The sequence below is a fragment of the Monodelphis domestica genome, chromosome 4 (assembly GCF_027887165.1).
Source record: "Monodelphis domestica isolate mMonDom1 chromosome 4, mMonDom1.pri, whole genome shotgun sequence".
NCBI classification, from domain to species: Eukaryota; Metazoa; Chordata; class Mammalia; order Didelphimorphia; family Didelphidae; genus Monodelphis; species Monodelphis domestica.
Window position 1 is genome coordinate 75,474,568 of NC_077230.1, and position 13,111 is coordinate 75,487,678.

The following is a 13,111-nucleotide window of genomic DNA, read 5'->3' on the forward strand; positions in this document are numbered from 1 at the left end:
CATTTGCTTTCTGGAAATGTGTAGGTAGACATGTGCTTAAAATATTTCCATTATTACTTATATGAAATACTGCTTTTGGTATTAGTTTTTTAATTCTGGTGTAAATTTCAGTTTACTATTTTAGTGAGTATTTCTAAGTTTCATTTATTGTTTCATTCTCTTGTTCAAGCTTTGTCTATTTTATTTTGAAGCTGACTGTTTCAGAAAGTACTTTTACAATCTTACCTTTCTTGAAATCATTTTCATATTAAGTCAACTACCCTTTTGACTGTTATGGCAGTGATAATGTTTCAAGAAAAATGTCTCTGAGGAGAATCAACTTACAAGATAAATGAGAATTATAGCCTCATAGAATGTAAGTATTTGAAAGAGAATTCCACAAATGATTCTAATGGGTCAGGAGAATTACATTCATATTTGCTCCATTTAGGTACAGGGATAGAAGCCTGGGTTACAATGAAGAAAATGAAGGTTTCATCTTTTGTAGGATAATCAGCAAAGTACTTGACCTATACCAGGCTGGAGTCAGAAAATAATTTGTTCTGAGTTCCTGAGTACCCCTGGGTAGCACTGATGGACCTAAACTGGATGAAGGCAGAAAGCAACAATAAAAAGAAAGGAAAGAGGGAAAATAATGGAGGAAGAGAGATGCACATTTTAGGGAATGGTATTCAAAGGATTTAAAGCCCTGTACTATCTGCCATAATTTTATCTCCTACTATTTATTCTGCAGCAAGAATTTCTCTTGTCCAGGTAGGCTGATTTCTTCCTTATTTCCATTTTGTTCCCATCTTCCTGTCTTTGCTAGTACTCTTCTATGTCATTTCTTTTCTTCCCCTTCCCTTCTTGGAAAGGTCTCCCTCATTTTCCCCTTTTCAAATTCTACCTATTTTTAGGACACCATTCCAATCCCATCTTTTCCACAAACTTCCTCTGGTCACTCTAGCCCATAGGGATATTTTTACATACTCTCTCCACTTCATTTGGTTTACTAATTTACGATTGTGTCTAGTATTTTTTTTTGCATGTTTAAATCTTTTATATCTCATTAGATGATGAACTCCTTGAAGTTAAGAGGCTTCATTGTAAAATGGAAGACACTGATTGTAAAGTAAGAGGTTCAACTTTAGAAGCCCTGCTCTTCCATTTATTTACTTTGTACTTCCATTTATTTACTTTGTGACAATGGGCAATTCACTTTTCCTCTTTGAGCCTCAGTTTCCTTATCTGTAAAATGAGAACTAGCTGATCTTGAAACATTCCCTCCAGTTTTACCTCTATTATCTCAGGACAGCTAATGCTTCATTGTATCACCCACAGATCCCCCACAGTTTTATATACTTAGGTGCCCAATAAATGTCTTTTGAATGAATGAATGACAGAGCCTTGCCAACAGTGACTTCAAGGGCCTTGGTTTGACAATGACCTAAACTTTTTTTTGTAATAGTTGTAAACAAAAATACCATCCAATATGTAACATTTGTAGATGATGGCCAAAGTCTATGAATAAATAATTTTGAAAATTAAGACCCCTTGCCACCCTAAAATTTATATGAAGGTATTTCTTCTCAAAGGAGATAATGAATATAAGAAGCCATTTGTGGATGTAAAGTTCTACATAAATTATTGTGTTTTGCTGAATAATGTATCAGTTTCTTAATTTGCTATATTTGATTACCTCAGGCTACTAGCCTATCTAAACTGAACATTTCAGTTATTTTTTGAGTCTTCTCAAGGAAAGGAAAATATGTCAAGGTGTAGAAATTGGTAGTTTGTATTTCATGAATATAATATAAGCACATATTGCCAATTTAAAGGAAATTTTTCTGTTAAAAACAGATACACTTTTTGTATGAGGATGAACTTTGTAAAATGGGTGGTAAAGTGTCTATTGCATCAAAACAAAAGGTGCTAGTAAGTTTAAGTTAAAAATAAATAGAGGGCACCTGGGTGGCTCTGTGGATTGAGTCAGGCCTAGAGATGGTAGGTCTGAGATTCAAATCTGGCCTCAGAAACTTCCTAGCTGTGTGACCCTGGGCAAGTCACTTACCCTCTATTGCCTAACTAATAACATTCTTCTGCCTTGGAACCAATTCATAGTATTGATTCTTAGACAGAAGGTAAGGGTCCAAAAAAAATAATGCAAGTTCATATATTATAGGAAATTATTTTTGGTAGTATTAATGTCTTATTTTAATTTTCAGTGCATGGTGTGATTTTTCCTGTCATTTCAGAGCTTGACCAAACAGGAATTCTGGCAGTTGGTCCAGCAGAGCTATGGCACTGAGCTTGGTCTGAATGCTAAGGAGATGGAAAACATGTCATTGACACTTGAAGACAATGAGCAGCCAAGGTATTTAACATTTTAAAATGTCTATAGGTATTTACTACTACAGTGAAATCTAATTAATTTGAATGAAACTAGTTCAGAATGTGCTAATTTATCATCTACTCTTGTGCAGCAGTCACAGATGGGGAATCAGGTGGAAATATATTTAATTTGCTTTATTAAGGAAATTAAAATATGCAAAAAATATGAAGAAATATCTATGGAACCCAGTCATATTCAAGACCTGGCTTTAGTAAATAATTAATGATCTTGAAGCAGTAATGCATAGTAAAATCTCCCAACTTTGCAAATAATATTAAGGATTACAAATAGTAAAAGATTAAAACTGGGAAAATGGAAGGAAGTTCTCAAAAAACTGAGTGAAGTTATAAAAATGGCAAGGAATTGTTAGGGTGGGTTATTGTCAAGTAATGTAGAATGATGGGCTCTGATCTGACAATTTTAATCCAGCAAAAGAATCTGGAAATTAAAATAGTTCTTAGAAATGTTAGCCTAACCTGTTTAGATAACTCAAAAGGCTAGCAAAATAGTGGGTTTCATCAAGAACAATACTGGCAACAAAAAACAAAAACCATGTTTTATGCAATGATGGATATTGTAAATCAAGATAGATGTAATGAAATAGAGGAAGATGAAAGGAAGTGGTATCAATCTCCTACAAATAAAATGAGCACTGTTTACTCTCTCTAGAGCTTGTAAATACTTGCGCTAAGGGAAGACTGTGCTAAAATTTTACAAAACTGTAAAGAGTATGATTTAGATGAACATAGACTTGCTTATCCAATTGTTCAGTGTTACAGCATAGGATCTCCCTTAGGATGTTGAAATAAATAGCTTTAGTCAATATAAGAAGTAGCACCTCTTTATACAGTCAGTAGTAAACTTATATAGCATATACCTTGACAGAGTGATAATTTACTGCCTTATTGAAGGCAACTAGGTAGCTAAGTAGATAGAGCCCTGGGCCTGGTATCCGGAAGACCCGAGTTCAATTCTGGCTTCAGATACTTATTATATGATACTGAGTAAGTCACTTAACCCTCTTTGCCTCAGTTTCCTCATCTGTAAAATGAGCTGGAGAAAGAAATGGCAAAACACTCAAGAATCTTTGCCAGGAAAACCCCAAACCAGGTCATGAAGAGTTGGATTGAACAACAACAACAGCATTGGCCTAGCTCAAATGAAATGTCACCTCCTCTGTCCCCAATAAGAAGTAATTTCTCAACCCTCTGAACCCCCTCAGTGCTTTGTTTTATATTTATCTTATGTTATTTTTACTTCCTGCTTTGTATTATGCTTACTTCCATGCATGTCTTCCTTCCATACTACTATATAATCTTCTTTTTTTTTAAACCCTTACTTTCCATCGTGGAGTCAATACTGTGTATTGGCTCCAAGGCAGAAGAGAGGTAAGGGCTAGACAATGGGGGTTAAGTGACTTGCCCAGGGTCACACAGCTGGGAAGTGTCTGAGGCCAGATCTGAACCTAGGATTTCTCGTCTCTAGGCCTGACTCTCAATCCATTAAGCCACCCAGCTTCCCCCTATAATTTCCTTTTTGACAGGCATTTTGCTATAGTCACATTCATATCCTTCTCAGTACCCAGCATAATTCCCATGGATAGCAGGTGCTCAGTAATTCTTTTGTGGGTGAATGAATATTTAAAATACATATTGCAGGAGGAGTTTGATAAACCTATGGAGAATAAATAGGTCTCTATTAAGAGTCAATAGTGCCATTTTGAGGTAAATTTCTGAATTTTTGGAGGTTGACATTGTCAATTGTGATTAAATGCTACCATTTAATATCACCTTACATTATAGATTATTGGACTGTATGGACCATGGGTCTGATCCAATATGGCATTTTTGATCGCTTACTAAATCATGAAACTCAAGACGTAGGTTTAAAATACACATGGTTCAGGAATATTTGCCTGTAGGTGTTCTGCAGATTTTTCTTTCTAATTGTTTACTTCAAAAATATTGCATTTATTAGGTGCAAATCTTTGTACTTGGACTATTCTATAAGACACGGCAAACTAGGAATCCTTCTCACTAACCTCATTAATACTTTTATTCTATGTTCTAAATAATAAGGATATGTCTCTTTAAAATGTTCTGACAGACTTTTTACAAGTCAAAGTCGTTTCCCCAGAGAGAGCAAATGTTAAGCTCTTATGATTGTTATATATAGATTATTCATAACCTAAGATTAAAAAAGAAATTCTAGCCTCTTGGATGAGATGACTATTTATTCTTTGAAAATGCACAAATGGACATTTTTAGGGCCAAAGTTAGTCTACCATAAAAATCCTAACCATTAGTTTTTATATGACTATCCTATTCCTAAAGGGGACTTGCCATTGTCTTCTGGCCATAGTGACCCAGTGATTCATGCCTCTTCTATATCCTTAGGCCTCATGATAGAAAAAGAGTCTGAGAAAACATGACACTCTTCTGAAATGGGGAAATAGACTACAAACTTGGATCATTTTTGAGTGCTCAAACAGTACCAGATTCTGTCTTTCCTCAAATTTAGAATAGTTGGCTAAAGAATCTGATATGTAGGGAATCCGGGAAGCTCCCCAATAGATATTTGTCAGAAATTTTATTAGTATTTTCTAATAATTCCTTCCTAATTTTATGATTATTAATGTCTAAAACAATTTCATGTTCACCAGGGAAGATTGCCCAATGAAATTTTTTTATATTGAGGAAACCACAGGCCCAATTTTATTTTTAAAAAAGTTATATTCTTTATTCCAAGGGAATTTGGCAACAGAAATTAGCACTGCTTTGAGCAGAGCAGTAGCTCCAGGGTCTCTAAGAGCTCAAATTGTTTGACCAGAAAGGGTTTAGAATAGGCAGTGTTGCTTATTCCATATTCTGCTGAGCTCTGAACTTGTGTACCTCTGACTGTATAGTTCTTTCTCATTTTTTCCCTATGGAGGGAGGTATGTATTTATATTCAAGCCCCAATGGTCCTAGTATCTTGAGCATTCAAAACTCTTGTCCAAATGTGACTCTTGGGGATGGAAGTAATGAAGAAAAAGAACATAAAATCAGTGATAGTCCAGGAACAACAGGAAGGGCTCCTCACATAAGGGGCAACCATTGACTTGGCTGAGGTTGTGAATATGTTGTGAATAAAATGCTTCTGTGTTGCTAATTAGTGTCCAGTTCCTATATATGCCTTTAACAAATATGTATATTCGTGAAACTGATACGGTAATTTTATATCATCTATAGGTTTTAGAGAAATCTCATAAGAATAATGTGTTTTTTGTCAAACAGTTACCAAATGCTTGTTTATGTGCAAGGTAAGGTGCTAATTAGACACTGGGCAAATAAACATGAAGAATAACAAAGTAACTTCCCTCAAAGAAATTCCATTTCATTTGGAAGACAATAAATACACAGAATGATCCAGCTTAGTATTTGATAATGGCAAGGGAAAGATCCAATCATAGTGCCAAAACAAAATTTAAGGAGAGGGGATCACGTTCTGCCAGGGAGAGGAGGGAATACTTCATGAAGGGGGTGACATCTGAGCACCGGCTTTAAAAGAAGAGAAGAATTTCAACAGTCAGGGAAGTGTAGGGAATACTTTGCAGGTTTGCAGGGTGACCTATGGGGATACAAGGAGGTGGCAAAGTGCAGGATTCTATCTGGAAACAGCTGGTAGTTGCCAGGCTGAAGCCTAATGCATGAATGTTCCAGTAAGACTGGGAATATAAATTGGTGCTAGACGGTAGGAGGGCTTTAATGCCTACTGAGGAGTTTCTCTTTTTGCCTATAGATTCTCTCAGACTGTACGGAGTCACTAGAGCAGGGGAGTAACATGTTCAGAGGTCAGATCTAAGCTGCCGTGGAAAAATGCATTTCCAAATGCTCTAGGAGCCTTCAGGCAAGGAGTTCAGTGAGACAGATGGCTGTTAATGTTTCCAGAGAGAGATGATAAGAATCATGAATGGAGGGCACAGAAGGATGGGAGAAACATTGATAAAGTAAAATTTATAAGATCTAGCAGTCAGTTGGGTGTGAAGAGTGGTGGAAAATAAGGGAAAAGCGTCCAGCCAAAGATTGGGAAGTCAGAAAGATGACAAGGTAAGATCAGTACATGTGGAGCACATGGAGATGGATGACCAGACTTGAGATGGAGATACCTTGGGGAATTAGAATCAGAAATCAAGGCAGTGTGTGCTACTGTGGAAGGAACTTTGCATTTCGAGTCAGAGGACTAGGGATCAAGTTCTGGTTTTCTGCTACTTTAATCTAACTGTGTTCTGCTCTCAAAGCTTTTGTGGCTTTTCCTTGTCTTTATAATCAACTATAAATGTCAATATTTGGCTCTTAAACACTTCTCAAGCCTTGTTCCAGGCTACCTTTCCAGGCTATTATTACTGTTACTTCCTTTTAAGCACTTTATGCTCTAGCCAAGCTGACTTGCCTGCTGTTGCTTGTAGCAAACATTCCAGTTCAGGACCCTTAGCACAATTAGTCTCTAATTCTAGATATGTTCTCCTTTCTTCTCTTAACTTTTAAAACCTTTAGTGTACTTCAAGTCTCAGTGAGCCTTAAAGCTAGTGTATGAGTGTTAAGACAAACATAAGGAGGTACATTCAAGTGCCGCCTACTTCAAGACCTTTCCCATTGTTCTCAGATGTTATTTCTCTCTTCCCATGTCCCATTACTTTGTATTTCATATATATTCTATGTTTACTTACGTAGGAACTTTCTGAAGGTGTTCCATCTACCTAGCAGAATAGAAGTTCCTTGAGGACTAGGGTGATCTCACTTTTGCATTTTGTATTCTCACTACTTAGCACAATGTCTGGAATATAATAGGCATTTATTTCATAAATGCTTGTTGATTATTTGTGGAATCTTGGATAAGTCATTGGATCTCCCTCTCAAACAGACTCTTCACCACCAAAATAAGAAGAACTAGATGACTTGTAAAGTTTTTTCTAGCCCTAAAACTCTGATTTATGAAATGTGGGATTGTAGCTTATGGGAAAAAATCGGGATAGAATTGAATATGAACTGTATAGATGTAACGACCAATATTAGCAGAATAATGTTGGGAAAGAGAGATGAGGGAAAGAGTCAGTAAGAACAAGGGAGAGAATGAGAAGAGTAGTAAGGGCAGAGTTTTTTTTTTTCTTTCTAACTTTTAACATTTTTATTTTTACCAATTACATGTAATAACAAATTTCCACACACATTTTCCTAAATTATATGATTGAACGTATCTCCCTCCCTCCCTGCTAGCAGGCAATTCAATCTGGGTTATACATGTATTATCATAAGGGCAGAACTTCTGGGAATACCTACACTTTGAGGGTATAACAGTGGGGCTGTGGGCTTGTGAAGGAGAATGGGAAGGAGCAGTCTCAAAAATAAGAGAGTCAGAAATTAGTATTATGGATGCTGAGAGAAGAAAGATAATCAGGAATAATACTACATTTATCTTAATGAAAAAAGATTTCTATTCAAGACATACTAAGAAATAGTTTTTAAAAATCAACTCTTCTGATTGGTGAAATACTCATTGTTATTGTTCAGTCATCAGTCATGCCTGACTCTTCATGATCCCACTGTGTGTGAGTCACACAGTTAGTACATGTTAGAGGCCAGATTTGAACTCAGGTTTTCCTGACTCCAGAAGTCCTATCCAGTGCACCACTGAAGTGCCTCATAGGTGTTTCATTATATCAAGTCAGTCTCTTTAGCCTTGTTTTACTTTAGTCTTCCCCTACTCACAATCTGACCATGTCATGAAGGACATAAACGTTTTCTAACTGAGATGCCCAAACTCTAGATGGATGGGTGCCTTACATGCATCCCACCATAGCAAGCTACTGGTTTACAATCTCATGAATAGAGGACTGGAAGGGGCCTCAAGCCATTTCATCCAACCTCATTATATAGATAAGGAAACTTGGGTCTAGAGATTTTAAGTCACTTGCCTACGGTCACACAGGTAGGGAGAGAGTGTTAGAGGTGAGATTTGAACCCAGGTCTTCCTGAATCCAAATTCAGTAGTCATCTTCCTCTCCCTTTCCTTTTCGTCTCCTTCACTCTCCCTCCTTTCCATTGTTAATAAGAGGAACATATATTTTCTTACAGAAGTCCGGGAAGAAGCAGCTTGGATGAATCTAGGGAAAGAGATGAAAAATTATCAAGATCAATCAGCTTTACTCGTGAACCCATTAGTAAGGTTCCAGAGACAGAATCATTTAATGGAAGTACACCCAAAATGGTTAGTATGGAGCCTTTCTTTTCCCTGGCATACTTTTCTTCCTCTACTCTACCTCTAAATTCAGCTTTTCCATTAAATCATTGCTAATTCCTACAGATGCTAGAGTCTCAAAACAACCTTAAGTTCTTTTTATATATATATTTTTTGTATATACTCAGTGTAGATATACATGCATGTGTCATCTATTGTGTGGTGCAGTTATTGCTATGTGTCATACCCATCTAATAGAATATGAATTCCATTTATTAATTTTTTCATTTGGTAAAATTAATAAAATATTTACCAAGTACTTACTGTGATCCAAGCACTGGATTAAATGTAAGCCAAAAAAACCAGTTTCCCTGCTCTTCAGGAGCTTATATTCTTAAGAGTACAAAAAAGAACATAAGAGGGTTCTGAGAAGAGAATGGAAATGGAGGAAGGTGGCAGTCATTTGGGAGCATAGACTCAGTCAGCTTGGTATGGGGCAGCCAGAGGACTCAGTGGATGGAGAGCCAGGCCTGGAGATGAGAGGTCCTGAGTTCAAATTTAGCATCAGACACTCCCATTTGGGTGACCCTGGGGAAATCACTTAACCTCCATTGCATAGCCCTCCAGATTGAGTACCCTGTGCTCAGAGAATTCACTATCGGAGGTTTTGAAATTTTTTTCATTAGTAAATACATGAAATGATAGGTTGCACCCTCATATATTCATTTATTTGATCCCATTTTTTGTCTCAGAAGACTATGGTCAAATATATCTTTTGTATATTAGTTTACTTCCTTTTAGTGCACTGATAAATATCAAAAAGTGATCATCCCTCAGTACATTTTTCCCCCCGCTTACAACAAACTACTATACTTGGAACTCTGTTAAGAGACTTTAATATGGGGGGGGGGGGGGGCAGAGTCAAGATGGCGGTGTAGAGGCAGCAAAAGTTCAAATCTCTGAAAACCCTTCCTTACCAATTATAAACTAAATGCTCCCAGGGGACTGAAAATCAAACCTAACAACAAGACAAGGCCAAGGAACCCTCCTGTGGACTCAATTTAAAAGGTACGCCCCCCAAAAGCTGGAATTTGAGAACACTCGGTTTTAAGGGGAAGGGAGAAGAAAGGTTCCAGGACTCCCCCCCGTTCCCCAACCTAGAACGCTAAGCCTCCAGCAGTAGCTGGAACCTCTGGGTGGGCAAAGGCGCTGGTCTGGAGGGAGTACCTTGCAGGCAGGACTGTGTCAGGCTCAGAGCATCGAACAAAGGGAGTGGGGGAGGAGCTGGAGAGGGAGCACAGAGTGGGCAGCTTGGTTGCAGCAGCGGAGACCCTCCATATTGCTTCCCCCTCCCAGGAGGTTTTGGCCTCAGGACATATCTAGCCCAACCCAGCAGGACTTAATCCCATTAATAGTCTTCAGAGGTCAGTGAAGCCTAAGCTCCAACACCCCTCCCCCACAGACTGCTGGACTTCAATCCAATCAAAACCTCCAGAGCACAGGGAAGCAAAAGCTTCAATACCCATCCCCCACAGACTGCACTGAGAGACTTGTTGACAAAACTCCAAGAGGGAAGACTGATAGAAAAGCCCAAACCCACAGATCCAACACATAATGAAAGGAGCAAGAGTGCAGGCAACTACAGTAGGGGGAAAAGAAAGGGCAAATATGAGAAAACAACAGAAAAAGAAAAAAGAAATTACAGTCAACAGCTTCTATACAGCCAATGAACAAAGAGCAAATGGAACAGAGCAGTAGGAAACACCAAACAATAAAACAGAAATCCCAGTGAATTGGACACAGTCTTTGGACGAACTCAAAATACAATTCAAAACACAATTAAGAGAGACTGAAGATAATTGTGAAAAGAACTTAAAAACTAATAAAAGTCATCTGGAATCAGAGGCACTTGAAATAAAATGAGAAAATAGTGTCCTGAAAGCCAAAATCTACCAACTTGAAAATGAGGAAAAGGAGATGAAAGATGAGGCAAAGGAGATGAAAGATGAGGTAAGGAGGATGAGAAATGATCTCCAAAGAGAATCAGACCAGAAGGAGGATGACCAAAAAGCCAGAAATGAAATCCAGTCTTTAAGAACCAGAAAACAACAATAAGAATCAAGTGACTTCACAAGGCAACAAGACACTATAAAACAAAATTTAATGAATGAAAAAATTGAGGAAAATTTGAAGTATCTCATTCACAAAACAGAAGATTTCGAGGAGAGACAATTTAAGAATCATTGGTCTACAAGAAGACTATGACAAAAGGAAATTATCCAAGAAAACTGCCCTGATATTCTAGAACAAGAGGGAAAAGTGGAGATTGAAAGAATCCACAGATCACCTCCTGTACTTAATCCCCAGCTGACAACACCCAGGAATCTTATAGCTAAATTCAAGAACTATCAAACAAAGGAAAAGATATTACAAGCTGCCAAGAAGAAGTCATTCATATGCCATGGAACCACAGTGAGGATAACACAGGATGTGCCTGCATCTACACTGAAGGACTGAAAGGCATAGAATATGATATTCCGGAAAGCAAGAGAACTAGGTCTAAAACTAAGAATCAACTACCCAGCAAAACTGACTGTATTCTTACAGGGGAAAGTATGGTCATTTAACAAAATAGAAGAATTCCAAACATTTGTAAAGAAAAGACCATACCTGAACAGAAAATTTGATGTCCAAGCACAGAATTCAAGAGAATCATCAAAAGATAATTAAAAAAGAGGGAAAAACGCAAAACAAAACAGAAAAAAAAAACCCAATAATTTACAATGATATGTATCCCTATAAGAAAAGAGGTCCATTGGTAACTCTTTTTTTTTTTTTAAACCCTTACCTTCCGTCTTGGAGTCAATACTGTGTATTGGCTCCAAGGCAGAAGAGTGGTAAGGGCTAGGCAATGGGGGTCAAGTGACTTGCCCAGGGTCACACAGCTGGGAAGTGTCTGAGACCAGATTTGAACCTAGGACCTCCCATCTCTAGGCCTGGCTCTCAATCCACTAAGCTACCCAGCTGCCCCCCCCATTGGTAACTCTTAAAAATTGTTATTACAGCTGTATGACCCTGGGCAAGTCACTTGACCCCCATTGCTTAGCCCTTACCACTCTTCTGCCTTGGAGCCAATACACAGGATTGACTCCAAGATGGAAGGTAAGGGTTTAAAAAAAAATTGTTATTACCACCCGGACAGCTAGAAGAATTACACTTAGAGGGAAGAGTGACAAACTGTATAGGATGAAATGACAAGACATAAATATGTATATAGATATATGTATGCATAAATACATATATATGTGTGTATTTATATGTGTATATATGTAAGAAAGAGGTAAGAGAAGTGAATGAAATCTGAGAAAAATTATAGGTAGTAGACATGTGGAGAAAAATAAATAGAAACAAAAAGGAATAAACCTTCTTTTCAGCAGCACATGGTACATTCACAAAAATTGACCATGTATTAGGAAATAAAAACATTGCAAACAAGTGCAATAGAGTAGAAATAATAAATGCAATCTTCTCAGATCACAATGCAATGAAAATAATAATTAATAAGAGTACATGGAGAGGCAAATAAAAAATTAACTGGAAATTAAACAATATGATTCTCCAAAATCAATTAGTTAAAGAACAAATCATAAAAACAGTTAATAATTTCATTGAAAAAAATGACAATGATGAGACATCCTTTCAGAACCTATAGGATGCAGCCAAAGCAGTACTCGGGGAAATTTATATCCTTGAGTTCATATATTAACAAACTAGAGAGGGCAGAGGTCAATGAATTGGGCATGCAAATTAAAAAACTAGAAAGTGAAGAAATTAAAAATCCTCAGATGAAGACTAAATTGGAGATTCCAAAAATCAAAGGAGAAATTAATAAAATTGAAAGTCAAAGAACTATTGATTTAATAAGTAAGACTAGAAGCTGGTACTTTGAAAAAACAAAATTGACAAACTACTAGTCAATCTAATTTAAAAAAGAAAGAATACCAAATTGACAGTTTCGTAGATAAATTCCTCTAATGAAGAGGAAATTAAGGCAATCATTAAAGACTCTTATGCCTAATTATATGGCAACAAATATGGCAATCTAGGTGATATGGAGGAATACTTACAGAAATATAAATTGCTTAGACTAACAGAGGAAGAAATAGATTACCTAAACAACCCCATATCAGAAAAAAAATTGAACAAGCCATCAAAGAACTCCCTAAGAAAAAACCCCCAGATCCAGATGGATTCACAAATGAATTCCATTAAACATTCAAAAAACAACTAATCCCACTATTATTCAAAGTATTTGACAGAATAAGCAAAGAAGGAGTTCTACCAAATTCCTTTTAAGACAAATATGGTTCTGATTTCAAAGCCAGGCAGATCAAAAACAGAGAAAGAAAACTATAGACTAATCTCCTTAATGAATGTAGATGCAAAAATCTTAAATAGTATACTAGCTTAGAGACTCCAGCAAGTCATTAAGAAGGTTATTTACTATGAGCAGGTAGGATTCAT

At 37.0% G+C, this 13,111-nt stretch overlaps 1 protein-coding gene across 6 annotated transcripts in view; it reads left to right on the forward strand.

The window, feature by feature from the left end:
• The window catches only part of GRAMD1C (GRAM domain containing 1C), a 159,977-nt gene that overhangs the window by 105,164 nt on the left and 41,702 nt on the right, over positions 1–13,111 (forward strand). For 5 of the 6 annotated variants that reach the window (XM_056793490.1, XM_056793491.1, XM_007493705.3 and 2 more), the window contains 2 exons: positions 2,235–2,353; positions 8,485–8,617. In XM_056793490.1, the coding sequence (XP_056649468.1) occupies positions 2,235–2,353; positions 8,485–8,617 (252 nt within the window). Of the gene's footprint in view, positions 1–127; positions 754–2,234; positions 2,354–8,484; positions 8,618–13,111 lie in introns of those variants that run through there. The other variant, XM_016433472.2, reaches the window with a different exon arrangement.